The sequence below is a fragment of the Oryctolagus cuniculus genome, chromosome 19, assembly GCF_964237555.1.
Source record: "Oryctolagus cuniculus chromosome 19, mOryCun1.1, whole genome shotgun sequence".
Lineage (NCBI taxonomy): Eukaryota > Metazoa > Chordata > Mammalia > Lagomorpha > Leporidae > Oryctolagus > Oryctolagus cuniculus.
Genome location: NC_091450.1, coordinates 30,710,277 through 30,721,811, shown reverse-complemented (window position 1 = coordinate 30,721,811; position 11,535 = coordinate 30,710,277). Strand labels below are relative to the sequence as shown.

At 55.9% G+C, this 11,535-nt stretch overlaps 1 protein-coding gene across 4 annotated transcripts in view; it reads left to right on the top strand.

Annotated features, from left to right (window-relative positions):
- Position 1: 1 nt before the first annotated feature.
- SEC14L5 (SEC14 like lipid binding 5) overlaps positions 2 to 11,535 on the top strand; it is a 38,472-nt gene continuing 26,938 nt past the window's right edge. For 2 of the 4 annotated variants that reach the window (XM_051836305.2, XM_051836302.2), the window contains exons 1-2: positions 3 to 315; positions 855 to 957. In XM_051836305.2, coding sequence (XP_051692265.2) covers positions 895 to 957 — 63 coding nt within the window. In that variant the 5' untranslated portion in view covers positions 3 to 315; positions 855 to 894. Of the gene's footprint in view, positions 316 to 854; positions 958 to 11,535 lie in introns of all 4 variants that reach the window. The other 2 variants (XM_051836304.2, XM_051836303.2) reach the window with 2 other exon arrangements.

Sequence of the window (11,535 nt, the reverse complement as noted above, 5' to 3'; positions counted from 1 at the left end):
CTGCGGCAGGAGGCGTGGGCGGGACCGTCCGGGGGCGGGGCCAGCCCCTGCTCTCCGCTGTCCCGGGTCCTGGAGCACTCCCCGCCCGGCCGGCCTCTCTCCGGTCTCCCGGACGCCTCCCCCGGCTGGCCGAGCCGCGGGGTGTGCAGGGCCGGACTCCCCGGGCCGGGCAACTGCCGTTCAGCCCTGCCTCACCCCGGGCGCTGCGCTCTGGGCCAGGAGACCGCGAGGTCCTCGGCGGGTTCAGCTCCGGGACCGGGCGAACGCTGAGGGTCCTGCCCCCGGGCTGCGTCCCTGGGGGCTCCAAGGACGAGGGTGAGCGGGGCTGTGGGGGGCTGTGCGCGCGCGTCTGTGCGTGTGTGTGCGGACGCGTGTGCGCGCTGAGGAGCTGTGAGGGCCCCAGGAGCTGGGTGCACGTGCAAGGGGGTCCCCTGTGGGAGGGGAGTCGTGCATGAGTGCGGGGTGGGGGGCGCACAGAGACAGGACATGTGACGGCTGAGGTCTTGGGGGACCACGGGAGTGCGGGTGCAGGGGTCTCTGGGGAGGCCCGTGGCAGGCTGTGGGGTGCAATGACAGGCGTGTGTTTTTATGTGGGGGTGGTGAGGGGTCCTCAGTGGTGGGGACAGCAGACAGTTCGGGAGGGTGTTGAGTGCTCTTGGAGGAGTGGGGGTGGTCTGAGGCCCTGGGTAATGCCCAGGACAGGGATTTGGGGCCTGCCCTGCAGTAATTTAGGGACTGTATCGGGTCCCTCACTTTATGGGGTAGGCCATGTTTGAGTGGGGCCAGAGGGCAGGTGGGCAGTGTCCCTGTGTGCCTGCAGGCAGCTGCTGCCTCACTGTCACCCCTCGTCCCAGGCTCTGTGCACACCCCTGCCTGGTGGCTTCCGGCGTGAACATGGTGCAGAAGTACCAGTCTCCTGTCCGCGTCTACAAGTATCCGTTCGAACTGGTCATGGCGGTGAGTGACCCCGATTCTCCGGCCCCTCACGTGGGGGTTGGAGAGACTCGACAGCTGAGGCAGGAGGGAGAGGGGACCCCATGGGCCCCCAGTCAGAGGAGTGCTGTGTGCTGACTGGGTGGGTCAGATTCCTAACCAGGGCCTCCCGCCTAGCTGTCCCCTCCCACCTTTCACCAGAACTCCTGGGATCTCGTCTCTCTGCTAAAGCTTACCTGCCTCTCACCCCAGACCTTCCTGACAGAACACAGGACATCAGGGACGAAGCCAGCACTGTCCTTTTGTGTAGTGATAACAGTAGTAATCTTGGGAAATGTAGTTATGACAGTGATGCGGTGATGGTGATGGTGATGGTGATGGTGGTGGTGATGGTGATGGTGGTGGTGATGGTGGTGGTGATGGTGATGGTGATGCTGTGATGGGGATGGTGGTGAGGCTGAAGCTGTGATAGTGATGGTGATGGTGATGATGATGATGGTGATGGTGGTGATGGTGATGCTGTGATGGTGATGGTGGTGGTGATGCTGTGATGGTGATGGTGGTGATGGTGATGGTGATGGTGGTGATGGTGATGGTGATGCTGTGATGGTGCTGATGGTGATGTTGATGGTGATGGTGATGATCGTGATGGTGGTGATGTTGATGGTGATGGTGATGGTGGTGGTAGTGGTGATGATGGTGATGGTGGTGATGCTGTGATGGTGATGGTGGTGGTGATGCTGTGATGGTAATGGTGATGCTGATGCTGTGATGGTGGTGGTGGAGGTGGCAGTGGTGGTGATGGTGGTGGTGGTGATGGTGATGCTGTGATGGTGGTGATGGTGATGGTGATGCTGTGATGGTGATGGTGGTGGTGATGGTGATGGTGGTGGTGGTTGTAGTGATGGTGGTGATGGTGATGGTGGTGGTAGTGGTAGTGGTGGTGATGGTGATGGTAGTGGTGGTGATGATGATGCTATGATGGTGATGGTGATGCCATGATGGTGATGGTGGTGGTGATGGTGATGATGGTAGTAATGGTGGTAGTGAAGTAGTAGCCATCCATTGAGTGTACACAGTGCTCAGTTGTCACACATGATTCCATTCTGTGTAATCCCCAGGTCCTGTTTTACCTCCACTAAACTGAGACTTGGACAGGTGCAGGGATGGCCCCCAGTCCTGCAGTGAGGAGAAGGCGGAGCTGGAGCTCAGGTCCTTGCAGAGGGGACTCCAGAGCCTTGATCTTAAGCAGGAGACCCCCAGTGTCCTCCTCATGCCCACAGACTTCCGTCCTCACCCCTTCAAGGAGGCTGAGACCAGGAGAGGGCATGAGGAGGGGCAGGAAGGGTATGGGCTCAGTGCCTCTCAGGGTAGGGGCAGGGTAGCCACGGGACGTGCCAGTGTGCTGCAGCAAGGTGGGCGGGGCTTGGGAGAGTGTCCTGGGCTCGAGGTCTCCTGGGTTTGGGGTCCTTTCACCATTGTATGGGTGCTGGAGACAGGCACACGTGGGACTCCTGTGTGGTTCCACGTTCTGCCTCCTGGGCTTCTTGATCTTGCTCAGTGAAATGGGGGCACCTGCAGGGGTGGCAGGGCGGGGGGAGTCCACGGATGAGTCCTGTTGTCCCTGGCTGTGTGTGCCCGTGGCCTGCAGCTGTGTAGTTGCACCAAGGGTCTTATAAATAACTGTGTGGAAAGTGTCAGTCGCCTGAATCCGCCCCCAGCTGCCCACCCACCCCTGCTGTGTCACCCCAGCCTCCTCTCCAAGGGCTCTGCTCTCTGAGCCTGCACTCCCGGCTCTAAAATAGGAATCACCTGTTTTCACATCCTGGTGTCATGCACGCTCGGCTCCTGATGTATGGGAAGCGCCCTTTGAGGTCATGAGGTCGTGAGGTCATGAGGTCATGGGGTCGTGAGGTCATGGGGTCAGGCTGTTACTGCAGTAAGGGCCTGGTGTGTGGAAAGCGCCCCCTGAGGTCGGGCTGTCGCCATGGCTGCTGTCTTTGCCTGTGGCTGGGCCACAGGCCTTCTTTGTAGCCAGGGGTCTCCGAGGAGTGATGAAGAGGCTTCGGCGTGGCTCAGGAGCCCTGGGTCCCAGCCGCGGCTCGCCTGTGGGGGTCTCCTGCCTGAGCCTGAGCGCCCTCCTGTGTGGCAGGAGCAAGGTCACATGCACGCGGAGGTTGTCGTGGGGATTAAAAGGGACTCTGTACGTGTGTGTCAGGGCATATGAGCAAGTCCTAGATTAAAGTAAGTAACCGTGCTCAGTCCAAGGTTCCTGGTCACTTGCACACGAGGGGTCTTCAAAACATTCCTGGACGGCCACACTGTGGCGTGGTAGGCTAAGGCTCCACCTGTAGCACCGGCATCCCATCAGGGCATTGGTTCGAGTCCCAGCTGCTCCTCTTCTGATCCAGCTCCCTGCTATGGCCTGGATAAGCAGCAGAAGGTGGCCCAAGTCCTTGGGCCTCTGTACCCATGTGGGAGACCTGGAAGAAGCTCCTGGCTCCTGACTTCAGATTGGCCTATCTCTAGTCATGGTGGCCATTTGGAAAGTGAACCAGCAGAATGGAAGACCTTTCTCTCTCTCTCTCCCTCCTTCTCTTTGTAACTCTGCCTCTCAAATAAATAAATAAATATTTAAAAAACAAATAAAAATTCATGGAAAATGCCCATTATATTATACATGGATTTTTTTTTAAAAAAAGATTTTATTTATTTATTTGAGAGGTAGAGTTACAGACAGTGAGAGGGAGAGACAGAGTGAAAGGTCTTCTGTCTGTTGGTTCACTCCCCAGATGGCTGCAACGGCTGGAGCTGCGCCAATCCAAAGCTGGGAGCCAGGTGCTTCTTCCTGGTCTCCCACCTGGGTGCAGGGGCCCAACCACTTGGGCCATCCTCCACTGCTTTCCCTGGCCACAGCAGAGAGCTGGATGGGAAGAGGAGCAGCCGGGACTAGAACCAGCGCCCATATGGGATGCTGGCGCTGCAGGGGGAGGATTAACCTACTGCGCCACAGCACCTACCTCTATACATAGATTTAAAAAATTGCACCAAAAATAAACTTATCTATTAACTCCATTTTCCACGAACTTTTTTTTTTTTAAGTTTGTATATTTGAAAGGCAGAGTGACAGAGAGACAGAGAGAGAGCTTCCATTCACTTGTTCACTCCCTAAACGCTTGCAAAGCCAGAGCTGGGCCAGACTGAAGCCAGGAACCAAGAACTCCATCTTGGTCTCCCATGTGCGACAGGAACCCCAGTATTTGGGGCACTGTCTGCTGCCTTCCAGGTGTGTCAGCAGGAAGCTGGACTGTAGCCAGAGCAGCTGTAACTCAAATCAACACTCAGAGGATGTGGGCATCCCAAGTGGCCACTTAGCCTACTGTGCCACAAAACCTGCCCTCGCCACGAACTTTGTTTTAAAGATAAACAGTGCCTAGTTCTTTTAAAATGCTTATTTATTTTCATTTTGTTTGAAAGACAGAGATATAGAGATAGGTGGACACAGACAGAGAGCTCTCTTCCATCCAATGGTTCATTCCCCAGATGTCCACAATGGCCAGGCCACACTGAAGCCTGGAGCTCAATGCAGGACTCCCGTGGGGGTGGCAAGAACCCAAGTCCTTGAGCCATCACCTGCTACCTTCCAAGATGAGGTAAGCGGGAACCTGGTTCAGAGGCAGAGCTGGGACTCAAAGCCAGACACTTGGATACAGGATGTGAACATCCCATATCCAGATACCCAGCTGTCCATGAACTGCAGCAGATACCCAACTGTCCATGAACTCTTGGAAGTCCCCTTGTATTCTAAGACTAGTCATTCAACTGAAGAGAGACACTGTCCCCCACCTATCTGGAACATGACACCTAACTGTGGAATAAAAATCCAACTATTGCATAGGCTTGGTAAGTGCAAATAGAGCATGTTTAAGGTTCTCAAAAATGTTTACAACTGTTGCATTCTAAAATAAAACACACTGGGGCCAGCGCTGTGGTGTATAGGATGAGCTGCTGCCTGCAACGCTGGCATCCCACATGGGCTCTGGTTCGAATCCCATCTGCTCCACTTCCAATCCAACTCCCTACTAATGTGCCTAGGAAAGCAGTGGAAGATGGCCCGAGGGCTTGGACCCTTGTACCTGTATGGGAGACACAGCTGAAGCTCCTGGCCCCTGGCTTCGGCCTGGCCTGGCCCTGGGCATTGTGGTGATTCAGGGAGTGGACCAACAGATGGAAGATTTTTCTCTGTAACTCCAACTTTCAAATAAATAAACAAATACATCTTTTTTTTTTTTGACAGGCAGAGTGGACAGTGAGAGAGAGAGACAGAGAGAAAGGTCTTCCTTTTGCCGTTGGTTCACCCTCCAATGGCCGCCGCGGCTGGCGCGCTGCGGCCGGCGCACCGCGCTGATCCGATGGCAGGAGCCAGGAGCCAGGTGCTTTTCCTGGTCTCCCATGGGGTGCAGGGCCCAAGCACCTGGGCCATCCTCCACTGCACTCCCTGGCCACAGCAGAGGGCTGGCCTGGAAGAGGGGCAACCGGGACAGAATCCGGCGCCCCAACCGGGACTAGAACCCGGTGTGCCGGCGCCGCTAGGCGGAGGATTAGCCTAGTGAGCCGCGGCGCCGGCCCAACAAATACATCTTTTAAAATAAATAAATAAAGCCCGGCGGCGGCTGTCACACCTCGCATGAGAACAGGGCGGCTGTGAGCCTGCAGCGCCTTCGCCAGGCTGTGCTGAGTTCCATCAGTGACGGTGGCGCTCAGCGTTCACCCTCCCTGGGGGTGGATGTGTAGGCGCAGTGGGCAGAGAAAAGAAGCTGGAGGCGTTCAAATCTTTCTTGTCTGTGCCTGCGTTCACTTCTTTGTGAAGTTCTTGTCTGTGAAATGGTCCCAAGCCGTAGCAACACCGCTGACAAAGCCACTACAGAGCAGCATTGTCCCGGAATAGCTGCATAACTCAGCATGACTTGCGCGCTGTGTGGGCACACAGCTGGGCTCCGCACTCCGTGTCCGCCTTTGTTTCTCTGCTGAACACTGGCGCTCAGTGTGGATCCGGCGCCGCCGACTTTCACAGGAACTCAGCTGTTTTCCCTGCGCCCCTGGCCTTGTAGTTTTTCTTTAAAAAAACCCACTGGAGGCTGTGGCGGCCCCTTGCTTCCTCCGAGTCCGCTGGCGATGGCACCGGTGACCGACATGGGGCTCGTGGAACTGGCTGAGACGAACTTTCTAGATCCAGCTTAAATTTTGTTTTTTAAGATTTTAAATTTACTTATCTATTTATTTGAGAGGTGAAGTTACAGAGAGAGGGAGAGACAGAGAGAGATGCAGAGGCAAAGAGAGAGAGGTCTTCCACCCGCAGGTTCACCCCACAGATGGCCGCAATGGCCGGAGCTGGGCCGATCAGGAGCCAGGAGCTTCTTCCAGGTCTCCCACGTGGGTGCAGGGGCCCAAGCACTTGGCCATCTTCTGCTGCTTTCCCAGGACATTAGCAGGGAGCTGGATCGGAAGAGAAGCAGCCAGGACATGAACTGGCACTCATATTGGAAGCCGGTGCTGCAAGTGGAGGCTTAGCCTACTACACCACAACACCAGCCTCCCAAACTTTTTTTTTAGAAGAAATTAAACTTCCTTTCCTAAAATGTCTCCAATCAGGTGGATGGGCAGCTCCCTTCAAGTTCCTCCCGTGAGCTCCGCTTCTGCAGGGTGGGGATCCAGGGGCGGGGCTGTCTTCTTCCTTGGTGTGTTCTCTGTCCTTGGGGAGCAGAGTGGGACAGGCAGCCACACATCCAAAGTCGGTGGGCGTCCTCTGCATGCAGGGCCCCCGGCATGGGGGCGTCTCGTGGGTTCCAGGTCCTCTGTCTCTGGGCCAAAGGTCCGGGGGTCATGAGCCAGAGCTGCCAGGCCGGTCCCCCCCACCGCCCCGCCTCAGTCTCGCACCTGGAGAACAGACGTGGAGCAGGGGATGCGGGCGCCCAGCAATGGCCTGGCATAGCGTTTAGTGCTGGTGCAGTCTGGCCTGCGTTTGTGACTGTTTACCCTGTTGATGGCTTTCGTGAGACTCACATGTCACACACTGTGCATGCGTGAAGCTGAGGTCAAGCGTGAGTCGTGTATGCACGTGTGACCATCAGCACAGCTAAAGTAAGAAGTTTCTAACTTCCCCCAAAAGAAGCCCCACTCCAGGCCCGGCAGTCTCACCCCCTCCTCCGACACAGGCAGCCACGCACCCGCCTTCCATCTCGGGATCCGCCTGTGTGGACGTTCACTGGAATGCAGTCACGTGGTGTGTGGCCTTTTGGGTCTGGTTTCTCTCCGTATAATTGAAAGACACTTAACTGAGAAATGATTGACAGCTAAAAAGCTGAGTTTTTATATGCTCGTGTGTACACCTGTGAGAATGCTATCGTCTACCTTGTACTGTGTCTGAGAGGTCTTTAAAAAATTCTTGGAAAATATGCATCATGAAAGAAGTGAGGCACGGATTTCAAAAATTTTAAAAAATATTTATTTATTTGAAAGGCAGGGTAACGGGGAGAGAGATCTTCCACGTGCTGGCTCTTTTTCTAAATGGCTGCATCAGGCCGAAGCCAGGAACCAGGAGCTCATCTGGGTCTCCCACGGGGGCAGGGCCCACGTACTTGGGCCATCTTCTGCTGCTGTCCCAGGTGCATTAGCGGGAGCTGGGTGGGAAGCAGAGCAGCTGGGACTTGAACCAAACTGGCACTCGTATGAAATGCCGGCTGCCGGCGTCAAAGTGGTGGCTTAACCTGCAGAAAGCTTTGAAGTAAACTCGTTTGTTTCCTTGTTAGACAGAGACACAGAAGGGGGGGAGGTGGAGAGAGAGAGAACACGCAAAAGCGGTCTTGTCTGCTTGCTCACTTTCTTTTTATTTAAAAAAAATTTTTTTTTGACAGGCAGAGTGGACAGTGAGAGAGAGAGACAGAGAGAAAGGTCTTCCTTTGCCGTTGGTTCACCCTCCAATGGCCGCCTGGCCAGCGCACCGCGCTGATCCGATGGCAGGAGCCAGATGCTTCTCCTGGTCTCCCATGGGGTGCAGGGCCCAAGCACCTGGGCCATCCTCCACTGCACTCCCGGGCCACAGCAGAGAGCTGGCCTGGAAGAGGGGCAACCGGGACAGAATCTGGCGCCCCGACCGGGACTAGAACCCAGTGTGCTGGCGCCGCAAGGCAGAGGATTAGCCTAGTGAGCCGCGGCGCTGGCCTGCTTGCTCACTTTCTAAATGCCAGTGATGGCTGACTGGGCTGGGCTTAAGCTGGGAGCTAGGAACTCAATCCAGGCTTCCATGAGGATGTAGGAACTCAATGACCTGAGCCATCGCCTGCTGTCATCCACGGTCTATACTTAGCAGGAAGTGGGAGTCAGAAGCCACAGTGAGCAAGAGAGACCCTGCATCCGCTGACTCAGACCCCAAACGTGCGCTTTCCTGGTGTGCATGAGCAGGAAGCTTGGATTACTTTCCACGGCCAAGTGCTGCCTTTGAACACACCGCGTGTGGTTTGTTCATCCATCAGTTGATGGGCATGCGTGTCATTTCCAGTTTACGGCGCTTGTGAATGACACGGCTGTAAAACCGCACGCACACGTTTCTTCCCCACGCTCTGTGCTGCCCGTGGGGGCGGGTAGTCCGTGGGTCACGCAGGTTCTGCTTGAACAGACGTGTACATTCTATTGAACAGACTTGGACGGGGGCTCACCAGGGCCCATTCAGACAGGAACTCCTCAAAGCCACCCCGTGAGACAAGTGCTGTGGGCAGCTCCATTGCACAGATGAGGAGACTGAGGCACGGAAAAGATGTGCCGGTTACCCTGGGCCACAGAGCAGGCACGCGGGAGGCAGGGCTTGCGAACGCACCTTGCCCAGCAGGAGCTCTGCTGTTTCCCAAGCGGAGGAGACTCAAGCTCCTGCGGTGGCACCGGGGCTGGTGAGGGCCCCCTGGGGCAGCTGGCATTGGGACTGTGTCCAGGGTGCCTGGACCCCATAGTCCCCCACCAAAGCGAGAACCAGCCAGAAGCCACAGACCCAGGGACGCGTGGTGAGCGCTGCCCTGGGGGCCAGCCCACGGAGCAGCTCAGAGGCTGTTCCCGTCCCCGCGGCTAAAGAGGAAGCCGAGGCATAGATAGGCTACGCGGCCGGGTCTCCTGGAGTCTGCTGGAGCGGCCGGGACGACGCAGCACAGCCCGGTGGCTTAGGAGAGCAGAAATATCTCTTCCCACAGTGTGAAGGCTGGAAGTCTGAGCTCGAGGTGTGGGCAGAGCCTCCTCCCCCAAATGGAGGCTCTGTCTCCAGCTCTTGGGAGTTTCTAGGCTGGTGGGCGGGGCCACACCAGTGCTGCAGGGTGCACTTGGTCTGCAGATCTCCTTTGTCTTACATTTTTATTTTTATTAAATGTATTTATTGGCTGGTGCCGCAGCTCGTTAGGCTAATCCTCCACCTGCAGTGCCGGCACCCTGGGTTCTAGTCCCGGTCGGGCTGCTGGATTCTGTCCCGGTTGCTCCTCTTCCAGTCCAGCTCTCTGCTGTGGCCCAGGAAGGCAGTGGAGGATGGCCCAAGTGCTTGGGCCCTGCACCCACATGGGAGACCAGGAGGAAGCACCTGGCTCCTGGCTTCGGATCAGCACAGCTCTGGCCGTTACGGCTATGTGGGGAGTGAACCAACAGAAGGAAGACCTTTCTCTCTGTCTCTCTCTCTGTCATTGTCTGTAACTCTGTCAAATAAATAATTAAAAAATATTTTAAAAAATGTATTTATTTGAAAGGTAGAGTGACAGAGAGCAAGAGGGGTCTTCCATTTGCTGGTTCACTTTCCACGTGGCTGGGATAAGCAGGGCTGGGCAGGGAGAAGCCAGCAGCCAGGAACTCCATCCAGGTCTCCCACATGAGGGGCAGGGACTCCAGGACGTGGGCCATTTTCAGCTGCGTTCTCTGGCAGATTAGGAGGCAGCTGAGTCGGAAGCAGAGCAGCCAGGACCGGGACGGTGCTCCCGTATCGGATGGCGGTGTCCTCAGCAGTGGACTGACCCGCTGTTCCACGATGCTGGCCCCTCAAACCTCCCTTTTTCATAAGGACCTGTAGCAGCCTCATTTTAGCTCCCTGCCCTCTGTGAAGGATCTATCTCCCAGTCAGGTCCTGCGCACAGGCACCTGGGAAGTGAGAACTCCCACACACCTGCTTTAGGGATTATAATTCAGCTTGCACCACTCAGTAAGGGGCAGAGCTGGGGTGGGAATTTCAGTCTGATCCTGCAGGCTGAGCTCCGGGCCAGAGGCTCCGGATTCTGGCTGCGACATTCGGAGTCTAGTTTTAGGAATGACCTGGCCACTGTCCCTTGAGCCCTGGGGGCTCCAGAGCCTCGAGCCTTCAGGTCACCTCTGTGCACCGGGAGAGGGACAGTGGCTCCGAGTGGAACTGCCCAGGCTGGAGCCTTGTCCCATGGAAGGAGGGTGAGTGAGGGGAGGTTCTGCACCACAGTTAGCTGATGAAATATTTAAAGGCCTGGCCAGTCCTTGTTGAGAAACAGCTCATAATGTAGCAGGTAGATTCATAATAAGGAGCACCTGGTGCAGGTAAAGCCTCGAAGCCCAGGCCAGAGCAGTTGCAGGCAGGGCTGTTGTTAGGGACGTGGTTTTCACACAGCGGCTGGGGCCTCATTCAGATGCGTTTAAATTGGTTCCCAGGAGACCAGGCGGAGCTGGTTGCTAACAGACAAAGGCAGTGTTGTCTGTCTCGAACCTGAGTGGTTTGGGTTGTGAGCTGGAGCTGATGCTGGGCCTGCCAAAGGGACCTTTGGATTCCCACACGCGCTTAGTGAGCGTCTTCCGCGTGCCAAGAGCTGTGCCAGGGACAGGGGCTACGAAACAGTGGATTCCTAGCACCGTTGGAAATGCATTGTTATTCTGTTAACTCGATTGCTTACCTGTTTATGTAGAATTTGCTTGTTTGCTTGTTTATGTAGGTCTTTTGTTTTAAAGTAAGTGCCAGGAAGGTCGGGTGTGTCTGTCTTATCTGTCTGATTTTTTTAAAAAAGATTATTTATTTAGTTGAAAAGTACAATTACAGAGAGGCAGTGGCAGCAGCAGAGGCAAAGAGAGAAAGGTTTTCCATCTGCTGGTTCACTCTGCAAATGGCCACAATGGCTAGAGCTGGGTCAATCCGGAGCCAGGAGCTTCTTCCAAGTCTCCCACCTGGGTGCAGGGGCGCAAGGACTTGGGCCATCTTCCACTGCTTTCCCAGGCCATAGCAGAGAGCTGGATCAGAAGTGGAGCAGCTGGGATTCCATCTGGTGGTCATATGAGATGCTGGCACTGCAGGCGGCAGCTTTACCTGCTACACCATAGCGCCAGCCCCCTCCCCTTTTTTTCAAGATTTATTTATTTGAGAGGCAGAGACAGAAGTCTTCCATCTGCTGGGGCTGGGCCAGGGACCAGGAGGGACTTGGGAAGGGCTTGGCCTGTCCCAGCCAGGACTTAGGGAGGTTTTAAGAAGGGGAGTGATGTGATCAGAACTGGGGTTTGGGTGCCTCCCCAGTGGCTGGCTGGAGCGTGGAAGGGCGGCTTCCCCGGGGAGGCAGGTGCACTCCAGAT